The following is a 14,078-nucleotide window of genomic DNA, read 5'->3' as shown; positions in this document are numbered from 1 at the left end:
CAGCTTGGTGGAGCAGTGGATAGAGCGCTGTGCCTGGAGTCAGGAAGACTCATATTCCTGAGTTCAAATCTAGCCTCAGGCACTTACTAGCTGCGCGACCCTGGGCAAGTCAGTTAACTGTTTGCCTCAGTTTCCTCATCTGTGAAATGAACTGGAGAAGGAAATAGCAAACCACTTTGCCGAGAAAATCCCCTGAAATGACTCAGCAACAAGAATTTTTAGGCTACGTGAAAGGGACTGTTATTGAATGAAGGCTGAATGACTGGGGGTGGGTGGGGGATCAGTCAAGGTTAGGGGCTTAGGGAAGGGAAAGAGGGCTCAGTCAGAAGGACTGGGGGCACTGTGATAGGGAAGGAGGTTTAATGAGGGGCCAGGGCCTCAGATGGGATCCACAGAGGCGTGGCGAAGGTGAGATAGAGGGGTTCAGAGAGGCATGAGAACGAGAAGAGGCCAGCCCTGGACAACCCTGGACGGCCAGAGCAGAGCCGGGACTGGAGGCTTATTGGCTGAAGAATGAGAAACTCCCTGCTTCCTGGACCGCGGGTTCCGCCCGCCCGCCCCTGGGTCCCGCTCAACCCTTGGGCCACCGCCCTACACTGCGAGGCTGAGGCTGCGGCGGCGGCTGTGAACTTGACCCTGAGGCGGCTGCGAATTTGGCCACTCGGACCCTACGGTTAGGACCCCGAGGGGCAGGGGTTCGGCCGGGGACTGGATCAGGGGGAGACAAAGCGCGAGAGGGAAGGGTGGGTGTGAGCTGGCGCGGAGCTGAGCGTGCCACTTTGTAAACCTCCAGACGGAGTGCCAGCCTGCCAGGGTATGAGAGAAAGCCTGTTAGACGGTGTGAGGGGAGGTTGGGGTGCGCGTATCCATGGGAAGTAGGGTTGGGACTGTGAGGGAGAAGGTGTGTATTAGATACTGTGTCACTGATGGTGTTACAGGGCGATGCATTGTGACTAGAGGTCTCTGTTCTGGTTTGTGGAACTTGGTAGGCGGTAGAGTGTTTGTGACTGGGAGCATGAGACAGGGTGTAACTGTGACTGTGAGTAGACCCGAGCGGCGAGCGGACTTGCGTGTGTAATTGTGTGTGGATCGGAGCTGGATGACCTAGCGTGTGCTGGGTGTGCTCTGTGTGGGCAAGTTGTTCTTGCTTAGCTGGGGGAATGCAGTCACAGAACCCCCTTTATACTGGGCTTGAGGTAGAAGAGACCGGAGAGGGGAAAGCGGCTGGAAGGTCTCAAAGTCTGGCTTCTGGGACAAGACTTTTTTCCAGATTCCTACTGGGGAAGGGTGTAGGTGGAGCCACCAAAGTTGACCTACTTTTACCCAATTGCCCATCTAATAGGAGTAGAAGGGGTGAGACACCCCTCCTTCCACACTCACACAAACTCAATCCTTGTACCCTTTCCAAGCCATTCAGAACCAACCTGATCTGACCCCTCCTCCTCCCAGAGGAATCATGGGACTGGAGGTGCTCTGGTCTTGGACATGTGGGGAACCCTCCCCTGGAACCCAGAACTCCCAGACCCTCTGTCTTCCCTGCATCTCTTGGCACCCCTCCCCTATGCCCAGCCCCTGTCAGTTGAACTTGGGAGACCATTGGCCCCTTCCCCAGCTTCCTCCGCACCTTTCTCTTTTTCTCTTCCTGCTTACCAGTTGTGGGAGAGACATTTGGCAAGTAACTTCACTTTTTCTAACCTCAGGATCCTCATCTGTAAAATGAGGCTAATGAACCTTTTACTCTCTCTGAAACTGGATTATTGTATGGAGGAAGTACCTGGTAAATGGTAAATTGCTAAAGAAATGTCATAGAGTTGTGTGTGTGTTTGTCCTTCATTGCCGAAGAAGACCATGCCATCAGAGAAATAATGACATGACTTGCACTTGACTTTGTTTTTGAGTGAGTGAGGGCTGTGCAGGTCACCAGCCTCACTTCTCCTCCAGAGTCCTCTGAATCCAGTGACCAGATATTCATCAGGATGACTGTAGATGACCCAGGATCAGGCAATTGGGGTTAAGTGACTGTCATAAAGTTAATATTATGCCTAGACCTATCTCCCACCTTACAGCTCTTCTGTCTGGTTTACTTAAACTGCGAAGTTTGACAATCAGATTCTTACTTCCCCATTCCTGCCACCCACTCTTCCTCCTTCCCCCGTGCCTTGCCCCTTTCAGCAAATGGGGAGCTTTAGTCTTGGAGAAGAATGAGCCCCAAGGACTCTGGAGAAGGAATGGTCTAAGTGGGCCAGCTGAAGGCTGGATCACTGGAAGCCAGAAGAGTTAGAAATAAATCATCCTTCCGCCTCCCACCCCTAGGAATCCCTGAACCCAACCTTCTCCTAGTCCAGGCCCAGCCCTAAGTTCCATGCAGGAATGGAGTTTAGGTTTAAGAGGACCCCTGGGGCATTCTTCCACACTGCTTTGCCTAGCTTGGAAACCTAGAATATCAGGACAAGTGGTCCAGGTTGGGGTAAAGGGGTCAGTGGGCAGGAAGCAAGGGGCCTGGACTGGAAGTCAAAGCCCTGAGTTCTGGTCTGTTTTCTGTTGGCCTTGAACTACTATTTTCTGGACTGACATCTTGATTTTTATAGGGCCTGGGAGCTAGTGCCTCAGAATTCTTCCCCTCCCCCAGGCTCCAATCCCATGTCTTCATAGGAGTCCTGACTCCTGGGAGCCTGGTGTTCCCATCTGTCCAAGAGGCAAAGTAGCATTCCTTCATCTGTCTGGAGTGAGGCAGGGGGGATTACTAGAATAAGGGGCTATGTTTTGTCCCCTTGGGGTCCCTAGAGTATCCCTCCTTTCTGTCATAAATTTGTTTTTCAAATCTGGAAGCTCAGTTAGGCACTCCCTCATTTTACAAAGGAGTAAAGGGGTGGAGGAGGGAGGGAGGTAGAGAGAGAGAGAGAGAGAGAGAGAGAGAGAGAGAGAGAGAGAGGTAAGAGAAAGAGAGAGAAAAGCAAGAGAAGAAAGAGATCGACTTGTCTATGATCACATATTGAGTTAGTGGAAGAAGTCTTCTGCCTTCTCTTTCTGTACTTTAACTGACATCAAGTAGCCTTAATCTAAGGTCATTCTCTTGCTCATGGAAGAATCCCTCCTTACTGCTTGGATTAGGAAAGTGGTCCTGGGAGCATCTATCAACCTGTCTTCTAAGTTAAGTCACAGATGAGATGCCTTTTGAGTACTCTATTGCTGGAGATAAAAAGAGAACACAGAATGCTAAGAACTGGAAGTGACCTTAGGATGTAGAACACAGAACCAAAAGGGAAGTAATACACTTCCCTATAGTGGCCACTGTCCCTGCACCTCATAGTCTCCTAGTTTACTCATAGTCTTCCACTGGCCTACACCAAGAAGCTACCCCCATTCCTGGAGTACTACGCCATCCCTTTATTGGGCTCATCTTTCTCTCCCAACCCCTGTAGGTGCTGGGAACAGCACCCCTCTCTCCTTCCTAGAATCACTCCTATGGTTGAATTGTCCTCCATGCAAGCAACATCCCAACTACCAACTCAACTATTCTTTCTCCAGGTAAAAAATTCCTAGTGATGGCTCTGCATAGAGCAAAGGGTGTTAGAGTTTCAAGGAACCTTAGAGTGTCGATTCTTACAAAAGACCATAGCATGTCAGAACTGGGAGGACCCTTAGGGACCATCTAATCCTACTTCCTCTGCTTTACCCCATGAAGCCCATAGTGGTGAAGGTGTCCATCAATGGAGCTGTAAACTAAAGGGGAGGTAGGAGAGAAGGGGAGGGAATGAGCATTTTTTAAATGCCTACCATGTTTCAGGTACTATGCCTGACACTTTACAAATATTGTCTCATTTGGTCTTTACAACAAACCTGAGAAGTAGGTGCTATTATTATCCCCATTTTACAGTGAAGTAAACAGAGGCAAACAGAGATTAAAGTACTTGCCCAAGCTCACACAAGTAAGTGTCTGAGGCTAAATCTGAACTCAGACCTTTCTGCTTCCAGGTCCAGTGATCTATCCACTGGGCCACCTAACTTAAAAAACAGGAAAAACATATTTTTGTGTATGTATGTATCTATATATATGAAATTGCACATTCATGCCGGTGTATCTGTGCATGCCTGAATGTATCCATGAATCTTGCACACATGCATCCTCAGCTGTATGTGTGTATATGTGTATACTTACATATGTGCATGGAACTGCTTGCTTGAAGGTGCCTCAGGGTCCTCCAAATGGGGGGTGGAGGACACAGGCAAGCTATTCCTTATTATTGTAGATGCCTGAACATATCTGCAAGAGGGAGAGAGTTCCGATGACTAAGCTTCTCTAACGTGGCATAGCAGAAAAAGTATGCCCAGGAGACATATATCCTCCATTCAAATACCTGAGGTCATTGGTCTAATACTTGGTCTACTAGCTATGTGACCTTGGGCAGGTCATTTAACCTTTCTGAGATTCAGTTCTTCGTCCATAAGCTAGGGATAAAAATTTTGATCCTTCCTATCTCATAGGACCTTAAACTAGCAAACTCATAGCCAGGTGGGTTGTTCCACTGGAATCCGTTGAAATGGGTAGGTGATTTCTGGTCCTTCTTTTTCATATTAGCCCCAGGCCCACCTCCTGCTCAGGTTGGGCTCCCATCATCCATGGGTGGTGTTAGGTTATAATTAGATGTGCCTGAGTTTATCTGATGTGCAGAGACTAAATTTATTCAGGTACAATTAAAGCTTCTTTAGCGTGTCCCAGTGTGTGCTGTATTTTTAGGCATTCTGTGACACCAGGAAGGACTGAGGTGGCTAGCTTATCTCCATGATGTGGTCTCCAGCAGCCTTAAAACAGTTTCTGAGTTATTCAGAGCCTATGGCTACTATACCTCCTTCTCCTTCTCCCCTATGTTTGGGGTTCATTTCCAGAGGAAAACTAGAATTTGGGCTTGGTTTCTTGTGACCACTTCTCTCTGCTGAAAAGCTGGGTGGGGGAGAACAGAGAAACTGTGAGTTGAAATAACTATTTCAGAATATCTGTGGATTTTTGTGATCCACCTTTCCCTTCTTATTCTATTTTCTTTTCCTATTTCCATCCCACCCATACCCCTTACTCAGCAGCCTTGTATACATAGGAACTCAGAGATAGTTCTCTGGGGGTACTCCTGTTGGCTAATTACAGGAACCACTGGAATTACCCACCCCCAGGAGCATTAGGCTGAGCCCTGAGGAAAATGAGGCATCAGATCTTAAAGATGATGAATGCCCCCTCTGTCTTACACCCTCTTCCTCTGAGATGGGTTTTGTCTAGAGACTGGTGACTTCTTTGTAGGGCTAAATTAACATCTTCCATTTTTCTCCTGCCCACCTCTCTCTTCCTCTCCTCTTCCCCTCTCCGACTCCTCCTCCACCCCCATTCACCTCCTTTTTCTCCTCACCTCATCCCATACCCCACCCCCATAAACACCCATACAGAGTGAGTTGCTGATCTGGTTGGTTCAAATTTGGGGGCTGGGAGGGACCTGAAGGGAGCTCATGTCTCCTTGTCTCTGGCTTCCAAACCAGGTCTCAGGTCACTGGCTAGAAGTATGAGATACCTCCCTCCCCCACCACTCCCTAGCCTGGTCCCTCCTCACACATTCCAAAGCCTCTGAGTCATTGGGAGGGGCTGTGTCATACAGGAAACTGAGACCTAAAGACTCTCCTGGGCTTGGATTCCCCTGGCTAGAGCACCTTCCCCAAGCAGCTACCCTAGGGCCCTGTGCCCTGCTCTGAGCTCCCCACCCCTCCATCCCCCAGTCCTGGCCCCAACCTCTAGGCCTCCAACTCAAGTTCTTATATTTAGTTCTGTTTTCCTCACAATACATCACTGAAAATAACTGTTATCAATAGTATCTCTCCTGTTTTACAGATGAGGAAATTGAGGTGTAGTAGGAAGCTTCTTGCTTCATATAAATTCATATAATTACTCAGTATTAGAATCAGACCTGGAACCCAGGTCTCTGACCTCCGAGGCCAGTGTTCTTTTCATTGTGCTGAACTGCCTCTTGAAAGTAAGGAGAGGCCTTAACATAGTGGCAGGGATGGAAAGGATGGGAAAAGGAGGCAAGAAGTAGATATGGAAGGCTGTTGTTGTCTGTCCTTTGTTCTCAAAGAGGACCATGACCTCAGGGAGGTGATGCCATGACATGCAAGTGAATTGGATTTAAGCAAGGCAGGGCTATGCAAAGTCACCAGCCTCACTTTCTCCTCCGGAGCCATTCAGGTTCAGTGGTGAGATATAGATCAGGATGACTGGAGATGACCCTGAATACAGTGGGAGAACTTGACCATTGTAAACTAAGGTCTTTAACAAGTTCCAGTTTGACTGAGGCAGTGCCCAATCAGTGATTAAGGCTAGGTAACAAATGAGGCAGAGAATGACCTCTTTACCTAGTTTTTTTTAAAAAAAAATTTTTCAGAGTTTCTGGCCAAAATAGAAACAATTGATATTTACATTCACTCTGATATTTACATTCACTCAAGGCCCAAATAAGAGGAAAGGATAGTTCAAGTTTCTATCCAGAGCCTTGGCTTCTTCCTACCAAATGCCAGTTATACAAAACATGATCACAATTTTTTTGGTTTCTTTGAATCCCCATTGATTAGCGCTGTGATTGGCACATAAGAGGCACTTAATCCCCATTCCTCATCTGAAAAATGAAGGGGTTGAATTCCAAGAACCCTTTCAGCTCTAAGGCAGCTACTCTGTGAAAGAACCTATAAAACCTGGGGACCTCAGACCCAGAGTGTGGAACTACCCTTGCCCTGAATCAGGGACTCACTCTGGAGACTACCTCTCCCCTCACCCCTTATGTACAGCAATAACTAGTATGTGTGCTAGGGGCTTTGATACAGGCTTCTGGAATTTAGGGGGCACTGCCAACCCTTGCCAAAAGAGAAACAGCACAGTCCTTTGTTAGCAGGAATAATTAGCTAAAATAGAAAGCTACTTGTTGGCATACCTCGTCCCATCTCTTTTCCTGAACCTCAGTTTCAAGCGGTTGACCCCATCATGAAGTGATCTGCTTTCTCAGCATAGTTTATAGTACTTGTCATGGGTGTAGAAAATCCTAGTAATAACTTTGCATATGTCAAGTCAAGTCACCAAGCATTTTTTAATTGCCTACTATGTGCCAGGCATTGGGCTTAGTTAGCACTAGGGATACAAAGAAAGGCAAAAGACAGTCCCTGCTCTCAGGGAACTCATGGTCCAGTGGAGGAGACAACATGCAAACATACAAACAAGCTAGAGACAGGCTAAACTGGAGGCCATCTCAGAGGGAAAGCACCAGGATTAAGCACTGGGAAAGGGTTCCTGCCAAAGGTGGGATTTAAGTTGAGACTTGAAGGAACCCAGAAGGCAAAGATGAAGTGGAGGGAGTTCCAGACATGGGGCACAGCCCATGCTAATGCCCAGTGTCTGGAGATGGAGGGTCCTATGTGAGGAATGACCAGAAGATCAGTGTTACAGGGTGTGGAGGGGACTAAGGGGTAAGAAAATTGGAGGAAGGGGAGGAAAGGATGAAACCATGAAGAGCTTTAAAAACCAAATGGTGGATTTTCTATTTGATCCTAGAGGTAACAGAGGGAGAGGAGGGATCCTTTCCACCTCCAACTGTAGAACTGGGATCCTATGGTAGAATGGAGAAGGAATGTGATGGGGAACCTATAGCCTTGAAGCCACATATGACCTTCTAGGTCCTTGGGTATGGACTTTTGACTGAGTCCAAGTTTTACAGAACAAATCCTTTCATTAAGGGATTGATTCTGTGAAGTTTGGATTCAGTCAAAGGGCTGCACTTGAGGACCTAGAGGGCCCCATGTGGCCTCAAGGCTGCATATTTCCCATCCTTGAAATAGACAGTAGGCAAACAGGCCAACGAGGAAGCTAGATAGCTATTATGGGATAGTGCAGCGGTACTAAGGATCTAAGTGGCCATTTGAGGAATGAGGGAATGGATGCAAGACATTTGGGAAAGATACACGAGCACTTTGACTGGATACAGAGGGTAAGGGAGAGGGAAGGGACAAAAGTGAGTCTGATGTTTCAGTCTTGGGTGACTAGGAGGATGGATGGTGCCATCAAGAGAGATAGGGAAGTCAGGGAGAAGGGCAGGTTTGAAGGGGAAAGAATGATGGGTTTGGCATTGCTGAGTTTGAAGGCTACCACCTGGCAGTTCCGAATTCAGTCTGAGATGTGGTTCTGAATCTCAGGAAAAAAGCTGGGCTGGAAAAAGGGGTCTGAGAAATAGCTGCATACGGATTCGTAGCTTAGGGTGGCCCAGTGCTCTCAGGGGGACCCTTCAGTAGGTGGAACTTACTTTTTTGATCTTTTGAATGAGAGCGTTGACAGTGGATAAAGCCCTGATACAGCTGTATTGGGATGTGTGGAGATCAGGGGTGGTGAGGGATTCTGATTTCACTGGATATTACAATTAGAAAGAACCACCTCTCTCCCTACCCACTTTTTACTGACATGGAAATTGAAGCCCTGAAAGGGGTAGTTATTTGAGCCAAGTCATAATGTGCCGAACTGAGACTGGAGCGCAGGTGTGTTGATGCCACATGTAATGCTTGTGTGTGTGTGTGTGTGTGCCACACCACATTTCTCTCAGATTTGGGGAGCTTCCATACAAGAGGACCCAGGAGTCTAATTCATAGTTGACCCTCTTAGGGGACCTTGGATCTGAGGCAAGGTCTCAAACCCCTTGGAGGTAGGGGCAGGAGGGAGAAAAGGGAGGAAGGAAGGATAGAGCTAAAGTAAGGTGGGAGAAGAGAAAAGGGAGAGAATCCAGGAGGCAATGGAAAGGGTGGGGCATAGGGGAGAGCAGCCTGACAGCACTGGAGTGAGGGGAAGAAGTCTGGAGAAAGGAAGCCTGGCAGAGAGGAAAAGAAGGAGGTGGGGAAACACATGAGGGAACTAGGAAGGAGGGAAAGCAGAAGGAAGGAAGGGAGAAGGTGTAGGAGAAAGGAAAGGCAGCAGATAAGAGAAAGTAGGTACTTTGTAAATAGGTGTTGATTGGCATTGTTGAAGGAGAGAAGAAGAAGAAAGGAAAGTTCCAGGTAGCATGGGAGTTTAGAAGACGAGACCACAGTAGGTACAGTGGAAGCTCCTTAAGGACAGAGACTGTTCTATTTTTTCGAGTGTATCCCCAGAACCTAGCACAGTGACTGACACATAATAGGTACTTAATAATGCACTTAATAAATGCTTACTGATGGATTGACTAAAGCACCAGACTTGACTTCAGAAAGCCCTGGATTGATTCCTGTTTCAGGTATGATCCTAGGCAAGTCACTTAACTTCATTGTGCCTCAGTTTCCTCATCTGTAAAAAGGAGGATAATTATAACACCTACTTCACAGGGTTGTGGTGAAAATCAAACAAGATAATTATGTAAAGGGTTTCGAAAATTTTAAGTTGTTACATAAAAGTTAGTGATTATTATTCTAGTTGGGAAATAGGAAAGCTTAGACTTCCTGAGCCAGGTGCTCTGGAACCCCATCCCTGGTGCTCTCTCACCCTAACACTTCAAAGGTTTCTGGACTTTGAAGGCCAAGGCTGACGGGGATCTTGCTGTTGGGGGAGTGGGCTTGGGGTGCAAAGAAAAGACTCTTCAAGCACAGTGAAAGATGTGGGGGACACTGTGAAAAGGCCAACCCTTGGGCAGGCCCTTCATCTAGACAATAGGTACAGGCCCCCGGGACAGTTCAGGGGAGCGGGAGGGGTTGGACACAGGTGTGGGGCCTCAGCTGCGGAAGGCTGCCTCTAAGGGGGCCCCGGGGAAGGGTGCAGACACCCAGGAGGCCGAGGGGGCCCCTGGGCTTTACCTAGAGCCAGAGCATCGTTGCTCGTTACTTTTCCCTCCCATCCTTCGCCACCCTCACCTACATACACATGCATTCAGGTCTTTCATTCCTGAATGACAAACGCCTTAAACACACACGCATACACACACGCACACACATACACTGACAGACACACTACAGACAGTCACCGACATATGCTGGATGGCATCCACACTGACCCAGGCAAACCAGGACACCGCCATAGACAGACACATAGGGACACACCCACAGACGCACCAGTGGTAACCCCGGAATCTTAGGAAACACAATCTGGCACAGATGCGCTGGGGACACCAGCATGGACACACGCCCCACGCCCTATAACTGTTTGGAACACCCACCTCCACCCCCCACCCTGAGTCTGCAGGGCTTGGGCAGGAGGCTGGGACAGGGGAGGGAGGGGGAATCCCCGGGCTGCGCCCCGCCCTGTGCGTGTGTGTGTGTGTGTGTGTGTGTGTGTGTGTGTGTGTGTGTGTGTGCGCGCGTGTATGTGTATGTGCGTGCGTGTGTGTGTGTGTGTGTGCGCGTGTGTGTGTGTGGCTGCGCCAGTCCCACTGTGGTTGGTATGCGGGGGGCGCTGTGATGAGCTCACTGCAGTCTGGCCGATAATGAGGGATGGGGCTGGGGAGGGGCGGGGGGGACGGGGAGGGGACCGGAGGCAGCAGCGGCAGCAGCAGCGGTTCCTCCGAGCTTAGAGCTGGGAGCTCAGAGCTCAGCATCTCAGGCTCCAGCACCGGCCGGGCAGACAGACCCAAGGGTCGGTCCATGGGCCTCCCCTGCTGCCGCTCCTGCTGCTGCTGCTACTGCTTCTGAGGAGCAGGAGGAGGAGGAGGCGGCGGTGGCGAGAGGGAGCGGCCGGCAGGCGGGCGGGGGCCCCGGGAGCCGGCACCATGCTGGGCTTGGATATGTGCGAACTGGGGGCGCAAGTGCTCGAGCTCCTGTGGCTGACGGTGTGCGCCAGAGGTGAGCGCCTGAGGCCCGAGGCTGGGACAAGGCTGGGGACTTTAAGGGCTGGGGGTGCTGAGGAGACACCCATGCCAGGGGTTTGGAGGGGGAGCCCATGGGAAGACACCCATGCAAGAAGCTTAGAGGGAGAAGACATGGGGAGACACCCATGCCAGGGGACTTTGAGGGGGAAGACACTGGGAGACACCCATGCTTGGAGGTGGAGGACATTGGGAGACTCCCATGCCAGGGGCATGGAAAGGGGGCTCACACTGGGAGACACCCATGCAAGGGGACTTGGAGTGGGAACACTGGAAGACTACACCCATGCCAGAGGACTTGGAAGGTGGCATCTGGACAAATGCCATGGCCAGGGGTGAGGAACACTGGGGAACACCTGTGCTGGGGAACATGGAAGGCGAGCACCTCGGGAGGGGAACTAGGAAGATACCCAAGCCAGGAGACATGAAAGAGAGATGTAGGAAAGGTGAGGAGAGGACACAGTCCACATTAGTACCTCTCTGCCAGTCCAACCCCTCCCCATGGTAACTTTGGAGAGGTGCCCGCCCGAGTCAGCAGCAGCCCAACCTTCAGTACCTTCCAGGCACTGGGATGGGTTCTTCCCCCGGGCGGAGGCTCTTGTGTAAATCTGGATTGGGTTGAAGTGGGGGCTGACCTGTGGCAGTGGATGGGGGGTGGAGGGAAGAGTGCAGAGGGTCTCATCTTTCCCATCCCTCTCACAAAATTCATGGGAGTGCTGGGAGCAGCAGGTGAGGCTCCCACCAGCCCCTCTGACCTGAGAGGTATCTGCATTCATTCCCTTGGGTACGAGGAGGAGCAAGGAACTGCTAAAGAGATCCCCTCCTCCCTGAGCCTTCTGGTTCCAGAGAAGCAAGGCTATCCGCAGATGGGGGTTTGGAAAGGAAGTGTGGGAGAGAAGACAAGAGTGGGGCCTGGCTAGGACAGAAGGGTTTGAGGGAAATGGGAGGCTGTGAACAGGGAAGTCAGGGGTGAGATTTGAGGAGGGACGAGGTGGTGATGCTGGGGAGGGGGGATTTCATTCCCGAAAGAGGAGGATCTGTTTAGGGAAGGGACCATTCTATTTCTGTATTGGTAGTTCCTTATTTCTGTGTAGAGAAGGGATCTCTGTTGGAGTTGGGTCTGCATTGAGAAATTGAGTCTACTGTATTAGAGAGGTAGGAAGAAGGCTGTTAGTATTTGTGTATTTGGAAGGAAAGCAGAATTGTCATGCTGTGAGAGCCTCCCTCCTAGGGACCCACCCAGAGCCCACCATCCACAGTTCCTAAGAGCAAAGCAAAGATAGAGGTGTCTCCTTGGGACCCTGTGGTCACCAGGATGGAACTGGGGGCTGGGAGAGAGGATGAACTAAACCGATGTGGAGATACCTCGATCCAAGGTCCTTGAGCACTAGAGGAACAGGACTGAAGAAGAATCTTGGTCTTAGGTCACTATGAGAAGGGGCCCTGGAGCACTATGGGAATTCCATGCAGCTCAATAACCACACATTATGCCCTTGTTTTATGCTAGGCCCTGGGGGTGCAAAGACAAAAATAACATTCCCAGCTTTCAAGGAGTTTGGGGGATGGGGGGTTTGCAGTATGCACACAAATAAAGTTATATGCAAAGTAATTTTAGGAGGGAAAGAACATTTAATCACTGAGGGATCCAGAAAACCCTATGTAGGAAGTGGGATTTGAGGGGAGTCTTGAAGGAAGCCAGGATTTTAGGAGGCAGAGGTAAGGAGGCTGTGCAAAGGAGTATGAGCATGAAATAACATGTATGGAGAACAGCTTGTGGCCCACTTTGTCTGGAACAGAGAGTTTGAAAGGGTGGCGTAAAATCATCTTGGAAAGGTAGGTAGGAAACCAGTAGTAGAGGTTGTAAATGTAAGGGTGAATATTTTGTATTTTATCCTAGAAGCAATAGGGAGTCACTGAAGACTCTTAAGATAGGGGAGTCCGATGTGGTTAAATCTGTGTTTCAGTAGGATCAATCTGACAGCCATTTGGAAGATGGATAGAAGAGAAAGACTGGAAACAGAAAGATCATTTTGGAGACTTGTAATAGTTTAGATGAGAGTTAATGAGGATCGGAACTAGGGTAGAGCCCTTTAGGACTCGAGGCCAAGTGGAAAGAAGGAAACAGATTCAGGAGATGTTGTGGAGGTGGAATTAACAAGACTTGGCAACCGAATGGGTATGAGGGTGAAGAAAAAGCTAAAGCCAAGAGAACTCTAAGGTAATGAACCTGGCTGGCAGGAAGAATAATGAGGGTGGCCCTCAACAGAAATAGGGAATTTGGAGGAGGGATGGTCTTAAGGGGGAGGATAAAAAGTGTTGGGGTTTTAGCCTCATTTAATGAGTTCAGTTTTTAACATAATTAGTTGGAGATACCAAGAGGATATCCAGGTGGAGATGCCCAGCAGACAGTTGGTGATTTGAGACTGGAGCTCAAGCAAGGGATTACAGCTTGGCTGTATATATAGATTTGGGAGTCATCTACATAGAGATGATAATTAAACCCCTGGGACCTGATGAATTAGAGAGACGGAGATAGACAAGGACAGACAGAGAAGGGAGAAGACAGACAGAGACACCGAGAAAGAGTGAGAAAGAGGGAAATGGGGAAAGAAACAGACAGAGAGAGGAGGGTGACAAAGACAGGGAGGGAGGGAGAAGTCTGAGAGGCAGAGACACAGAGAGGGAGTAAGAAAGAGGGAAATGAGGAGAGAGAGAGAAACAGAGACAGAGAGGAGAATGACAGAAACAGAGAGAGGAGAGAGAGGGAGTCTGAGAGAGACAGAGAGAGGGGGAAAGAGACAGAAAGAGAGACAGAGAGAGAGAGAGAAGAACCCAGGGCAGAACAATCATCAGTCCTCTGCCCCAGAACTATAGGAAGTGAGCTCAGAGACTCCCCTGGAAAGAGACAGTCCTCAAAGCACTGTGGGAAAGGGCTCAATTCAACTGAACAGTCATTTATTAAGTTACTGCTAAGTGACTATTAAGTCACTGTGCCAGGGGCTGGGGACACAAAAACAATGCTTGCCCTCAAAGAGGTTATATTATTCCAGGGAGAAGTGGGAGTTGGGGTTGGGGGTGGGGTGCTGTGATGCAAGAGATGATGGATGAAGAGGAAAGAAAACTATTTGGAGAGAGAGAGAGAAAGAGAGAGAGACAGAGAGAGAGAGAAAACAAGAGAGCAGCATTAGCAGTTTCTGATCTGACCCTTGAAAAATGAGAAGGGTTTTCTGCTGAGAGGCAGAA

At 49.3% G+C, this 14,078-nt stretch overlaps 1 protein-coding gene across 2 annotated transcripts in view; it reads left to right on the top strand.

Moving 5' to 3' along the window:
- Nucleotides 1-409: 409 nt before the first annotated feature.
- ARHGDIG (Rho GDP dissociation inhibitor gamma) overlaps nt 410-14,078 on the top strand; it is a 28,107-nt gene continuing 14,438 nt past the window's right edge. Inside the window, exon 1 of one of the 2 annotated variants that reach the window (XM_072601929.1) lies at nt 410-673. In XM_072601929.1, coding sequence (XP_072458030.1) covers nt 514-673 — 160 coding nt within the window. In that variant the 5' untranslated portion in view covers nt 410-513. Of the gene's footprint in view, nt 674-10,486; nt 10,813-14,078 lie in introns of those variants that run through there. The other variant, XM_072601947.1, reaches the window with a different exon arrangement.

Source organism: Notamacropus eugenii, chromosome 1, assembly GCF_028372415.1.
Source record: "Notamacropus eugenii isolate mMacEug1 chromosome 1, mMacEug1.pri_v2, whole genome shotgun sequence".
Taxonomy (NCBI): Eukaryota; Metazoa; Chordata; class Mammalia; order Diprotodontia; family Macropodidae; genus Notamacropus; species Notamacropus eugenii.
Note: the sequence above shows the minus strand (reverse complement) of the source record. Positions and strands in the feature narration are given on the sequence as shown.